Source organism: Fistularia commersonii, chromosome 29, assembly GCF_037954325.1.
Source record: "Fistularia commersonii isolate RoL2024-O1a breed Wild chromosome 29, RoL_Fcom_v1.0, whole genome shotgun sequence".
In the NCBI taxonomy this organism is placed as follows: domain Eukaryota; kingdom Metazoa; phylum Chordata; class Actinopteri; order Syngnathiformes; family Fistulariidae; genus Fistularia; species Fistularia commersonii.
Genome location: NC_141312.1, coordinates 6,831,561 through 6,837,560, shown reverse-complemented (window position 1 = coordinate 6,837,560; position 6,000 = coordinate 6,831,561). Strand labels below are relative to the sequence as shown.

Sequence of the window (6,000 nt, the reverse complement as noted above, 5' to 3'; positions counted from 1 at the left end):
GTGTTGCAGAGCAACACATGGAGCCTAAAACTGCTCCCTTGGCGCGGCTAAGTAGCTGCTAACTGCTCATGGTTCATCCATCATGGGTTAAATGCAGGGGGGGGGGGAATTCCCTCAAGGGATCAATAAAGTATAATAAAAGAATAAAAATGCAAATAAAAATTAAAAAATAAACAAATATGCAACCTTGCGATGGCACTGGCGACCGGTCCAGGGTGAACCCCACCTCTCGCCCAGTTGGGAAGAGCTCCAGCAGCCGCCGGATGAGCGGTATGATGAATGAATGTTGACGCTGACGAAACAACATATTCTATATATTTTTTTTCTCATATTTATCAATATTATTAATCCGATCAACTTATAAATATAGAAAGCAGAAAAAAAGTGAAACAGTGTGTGATGGGTGTACAGCACTAAACCGGACACGCTTTTGAAAGCATGCGTTCAACAGCGGCATGGAAGTTATAAACAAACCAACCAAACCAAAAAGCAGGACGGCGCTTTGAAGAAACAAAACAACCATGAAACTGAGTGAAGCTGCTTGAAGATGAAGAGTTTGGGAGGAGGCCATCTTGCCCCGTACTTTCCAAACCGTGGCTTTGAGTCCAGCTCGTCGAATGATATCTTTAAATGTGAAATGTTGATGCAAGTCAACGCCAGGAGTTTTTTCTTTTTCATTACCTCCGGTGTGATGACGTAAGTAAAAACTCCGTCCCCGTTACGTCACATGAGGTGTAAGTGTTCAAAAGGGTGAAATAACTACAGCGCTCACGAGGAGGTCTAATATTTGTGCAAATGACGTACAACGTACATCCTCTCAATAAATAAAAACCGTAATAAAAACCCCAAATAATTCAAGTTTGTTTGCGACAGTAGTTTTCAAAGACAATCCCGGTCTGGACACTTTTTCTGCCGGTGGCAGGGCCTGTGTCCGGCGGTCAGAAGAAGTTCTTTTCAAAAGCGAAGGCACGAGGAAACGCCGTTTCACTGGAGGAAACATTTATCTTTGTTGCTGTATTTTTTCCTCCTCATCTCCAGGCCGCGCTCCAAGCGCTCATCCTCCTCCCTTGCCCTGCAAACACACAACACACACAAATTGTGACCTCTAAGGAATACTATAGCATTTTATTATACAATTTCAAACACAGACTATTTAATATTTAGTCATTAAAACACACACACACGAACACGCTCACCCTCGCTCTTTGGCGTCGATGTCTCTTATGATCTCGTCCCGCTGGTTGACCAGGGACACCAGCTCCTGGAGCAGCAGCTGCTCCCTCTGCTGCTGGTTGGAGGATTTCTGCCAATCTGCGGGGTGGAGATGCAAGATAAGGCGATTTCTCGAGTGGCGTTTTATTCACGTGACGTATAAGATCGGGCGGAAATCTACAAAAATTAATTAAAATAACAGTGGCTGGTTTTTACAGCTTCTGTTCAACTGCTCAAGGTAGTCCTTTGATACAAACTTCTGGATAAAGAAATACAAACGCAAAGAAAATTACTTTTCACATCTGTTCACAAAAGGGCCCATGGGGGAGGAAAAAACAAAAAAACAAAACAACAAAAAAAAAAACTTTTGCTATGTTTGCTTTGGGACGAACAGCACTGACCTTCCATAGCCATCATCACTCGAAGTTCTCTGGTAAGAAGTTCAAATCTCCTCTCCAGATCCTGCTCTTCCTGTCTGTTGATGCGATAAACGATCAGACCAAAAAAAAAAAAAGAAAAAAAAAAAAGAGCCTGCAAATGCAAAGCTGTTTTTTTTTTTTTTTGTCGTAGTATTTGTGCCAGGCTCTTACAATAGCTCGAGGTGATCCTGCCTACGAATCAGAGCGTTCTTCTTGTTGACTAGAGTAAACCACTCCTGAATCAGTCTTTCCTCTTCATCCCGGTCACTTCCTGTTAAGAAAATAAAAAGGAAATGATGTTTACCTTCATACGACAGAGTGGGTCGTTTTGGAAACGCTTCGTAAACACCACCATCCATTATGTCATTTTAAGGGAATCTCAGCCGGCTCCTAAAAACCTTGCGGTTCAGGCAGTCGGGGTTATATGGTTATATATCTGTCGCCAACAGCATGCGTGAGCAGATTCAACATGCTTGCCTGGCTGGAAAAGCTGCGTGCGAGGGTCCATTGGCGTCAAAGGTGCACCCTGCCAGCCCTGCACTGATGTGTGTGTATGTGTGTGTGTGTGTGTGTGTGTGGAACCTTGGGTGCCTTGGTGCATTTTTTTCTAATGGACCATTTAGCTGAATATATGATGTCTTAAAACCCCCGTACATGGAAAGTGCTCACAGCGCACTGTGCTAAGCAACCGTGAGACGCTGTTGACAGCAAAGTTCACCGTCGGGCTTTAGGGTCCTGCCAATCAAAGCTCAACCCCTTTTACAAGCTAGCTCGTGGCAACAAAAACAGTCAAGTTTAATAAAGCGGGTCTTTTTGGTTCCTTAGATAAATATCCTAAAGATATACGACTGATATGTTTAGAACATTTCCTGCTGAACAAAGATGGGGGGGGTTCCCTGGATATTATTTCAGATGGGACTCCATTTCTGTGCTCTAGGACTACAACCAAGATGTCTGCCGACAGAACGTGATTTCATTGTGAAGATAACTGCTCTGTCGAATCTTTCTTGGTACAAATTATTGTTTATTTCATGAGACATTCTGGATCGTATTTTGAAAAACAACTGTTTCCGCACTTAACTCTGTTGCACCATTTCACACATCAGCTACCAAAAAGCTAGCCCTTGAAAAAAATGAGCCAGAAACAAAAGTCGCTGGAGAGCTTTTTTGGGAGGAAATGAGCAAACAGAGACCACAGAAGCATTGCAGACTGCCAGCAAAAAGAAAGCTGCATTTATATATATATATATATATATATATATATATACAGGACTGTCTAAGAAAATTTTAATATTGTGATAAGTTTGTTATCTTCTGTATTTATCAGAATATTCGAATTTTCTGAGACAGTCCTGTATAGAAAGAGAGTGAAAGAGAGAAAATGTATATGTATAGAAAAGAATTGTAATTGGCTAATATAAAGTGAAATTATTGTATTCAGATTAAATCCTGCGCTGCGACAAAAGCTTTCATTATTTGAACCCTCTCGCCTCTAACCGGTCTGCAGAAACATTTTCATGCATAAAAACTGATCCCTCGTACAAAAGAGGTTGGGGGCCGCTGCGTAGTGTGTGTGTGTGTGTGTGTGTGCGTGTGTGGGATCGACTTACCTGTTTCCATAAGGGTTCGCAGACTCCTCTCCACCACAGCAGCTCTGCTGTCAATGTGCTTCTGCTCCGTCTCCAGTGCTGCAAGTTCACTCAACACATATTGGCTGGTATCCTGCAGACACTGACCACACACACACACACACACGCATGCACGCAATCACGCACATATGAACATAAACATGACAATAACCACACAAGAGCAAAGGGGGGCCCAGAGAAAAGATGAGGGTTGTGGGCGCACCAAGGAGGAAGTGAGAGAGGGACGGGGGAGAACGAGCACAAGAGGGTCAAAAGATTAGCAAGAGGCCAAAAGAGTGGAAATCGTGCAAATGAAATACGGGTGATTGCGGGAAAAGCTGAATTTGGAAGCCGATCACCGAACTGAATTTCATACTGCTGATTATTTTCATCCTTGACATAAAGTTAGAGGACAGATCGAAAGGTTAAGCTAGCGGGGAGAAAGCGTGACTGACCAGTGCTTCTTCCTCTGGTTTAGGATTCTCGTTGGTGCTCCGCAACTCTGCATGTACAAGAGCAAATCTCATGATGAATAAAAGAGGACAAGGAAATGAGATGGGAAATTAAATGCCTTATTAAAATGTTGGCGCTCACTCTCTCTGAAAGACTCACCGGCATTTCCTGGGGCGAAGTTTATCCTGGTCTCCTCATCCTAAAATGATCAAATCCAAAATGCGCTCACAAAAAAAAAAAGGCAGAGATAGCGTGGAAATTACCCGTCCGATTCATCTCGCGTTTTCTTATTTCGGTCGTTTTAACACTCGAACGATTAAATAGGTATCAACCTGAGCCAGTCCGGATTTGGCAGTCTTGGCGGCAGATCTTGGCGGTGGGGTTGGTGTCGTGGACTCATCTGTTGGAGAAAAAGAAATAGATTGAATAAGAATAGGAATAAGAATAGGTATATTTATAACTTTATTTATCCCGAAGGAAATTGTTGTGCCAGAGTTACAAGAAAAATATAACAATAATAAATAATAAATAATTGTAATAATTGTAGAAACAGTAAAAAAAAAAAAAAGGGGAGAATAAGAAATACAAATAAACTATAAAGTGTCTTAAGTAACAAGTGAAAACTATAAAGTGTCTTAAGTAACAAGTGAAGGAGGAGTGTAGGAGAGTATGAAAAAAATATTGTGCATGTAGCTGTTATGAAATATTGCACAGTTATGAACATATATACAGATAAATTATTACAATTTACAGTAAGCGGGTGAGATTTTTTTTTTTTTTTTTTAAGGTTTTAAGATTTTAGGATATTAAGAATCCCTGCGGTTAAAGGGAGAGGAATTAAAAAGGCCGAAACCCAAGAGGTCAGCGGCAGAAAGTTCATTAAGATGTGAGGTTGGGCTGCAACAGATGGCGGACTTGCTTTTCTGAGAACCTCCTGACGCTCGCAGCTGTTTTTATAAATTGAGGCCAACTCGGCACGTTCAAAATGTTATTCCGGTCCTTGGACCCTCACTGTGCCACTTGAAGTTGGTGTGGTTTGACCGCGGCGGTGTTTAGGTAGGTGGTAAGTGTCAATGTAGCATCCACGTGAGTGACAGGACCCACAGTTTCCAGGCATGAGACCGTCGACCGCTGCCTTCCGTGGATATGTGGTCAACTTCCAATGGCGTACGTGGGAGAGAACGCGCGCCCTGATCCGTCTGTGGCCGAGCAGCACGCAAACGCAACAGACTGCGAGGAAATCGAAGTCCTGACACATTCCTGCTAGCAAGAATATTTAAAGCAAAGCGAGCAGCAGAAAGTCTTATGCTGGACCGGAATTGAGGCGGACAGGCGAACCCTCGCTGCTCGTCCATGACCTTGGATGGCCTTCGCTTGATCACCTCCAGCAGGTAACTCACCGTCAAATGCTTGGCCCGCCCCACAACAGAAACCTGGGTCTCCCATCCACACGCATGTATTCTGTCTTACTGTGGCTAACCTTCATCTCTCACTTTTCAAGGGCATACCTCCACCTCTCTAGAACTTCCCCCACCTGCTTCCTACTCTCACTACAGATCACAATGTCATCTGCAAACATACCAGTGTCGGTCATTGTTAACCCGAGCATCGGCCGATACGTTATGACAGTCGTAGGTCTGAATCACAAATTGGGTTTTGGCCAGATACCCTTCCTGATCCAACCCTCTCAATTTATCTGGGCTTGGAAATACACTGGCTTGTGCCCCTATTATTCTTTCAAAATAAAAATTAAAGAGGTTGGGTACCTTTAACCAGTCTTTTTGTTCTAGGTGGTGGGACCACTAGGGTGCTGCTCCCGCCTTCTTCCAGGCTGACCCCTTCGTTGAGTCTGGCCATACAGAAGGCGGCGGCGGCGGCGTCTGACGGCGTTGGACCCGACCTGGTGAGGCCGTAGCAGGACTCATCGCTGTTGTGCTCAATCTGCAGCACGCTCAGCTCCTGGTTGGTGAAGTGCGAGTGGATCTGGCTGAGGTATGTCATAACTATGAGCCTGTCGGGGACGGAGAGGAGGACCATGTCGGACGGCTCCAGCAGCCGAGAGATCCCGAGGGCTTCGAAAGCATCAAAGGCCTGATATAAGCGGAAGAAAAAGACACATTCAGCACAATTAAGTATCAATTATATTTCAAGAAACTACATTTCTAATGATTCACCTCGGATGAAAAAGGGCTATTCATGCAACAATTACCAGCTGTATAAATTAATTTATTCATTATCAATACAGCTTATCCTGCATCCAGGGTTGCAGGGGTGCTGGAGCCTCTCCC

The 6,000-nt window shown here is 43.8% G+C and overlaps 1 protein-coding gene across 11 annotated transcripts in view; it reads right to left on the bottom strand.

The window, feature by feature from the left end:
• Window positions 1–298: 298 nt before the first annotated feature.
• The window catches only part of LOC147216861 (EH domain-binding protein 1-like protein 1), a 30,584-nt gene continuing 24,882 nt past the window's right edge, over window positions 299–6,000 (bottom strand). For 10 of the 11 annotated variants that reach the window (XM_086177492.1, XM_086177494.1, XM_086177489.1 and 7 more), the window contains 9 exons: window positions 5,479–5,803; window positions 4,045–4,112; window positions 3,872–3,911; window positions 3,715–3,761; window positions 3,242–3,362; window positions 1,803–1,902; window positions 1,614–1,687; window positions 1,197–1,311; window positions 299–1,072 (listed from right to left, as the gene is read on the bottom strand). In XM_086177492.1, coding sequence (XP_086033618.1) covers window positions 985–1,072; window positions 1,197–1,311; window positions 1,614–1,687; window positions 1,803–1,902; window positions 3,242–3,362; window positions 3,715–3,761; window positions 3,872–3,911; window positions 4,045–4,112; window positions 5,479–5,803 — 978 coding nt within the window. In that variant the 3' untranslated portion in view covers window positions 299–984. The remainder of the gene's footprint in view (window positions 1,073–1,196; window positions 1,312–1,613; window positions 1,688–1,802; window positions 1,903–3,241; window positions 3,363–3,714; window positions 3,762–3,871; window positions 3,912–4,044; window positions 4,113–5,478; window positions 5,804–6,000) is intronic. The other variant, XM_086177487.1, reaches the window with a different exon arrangement.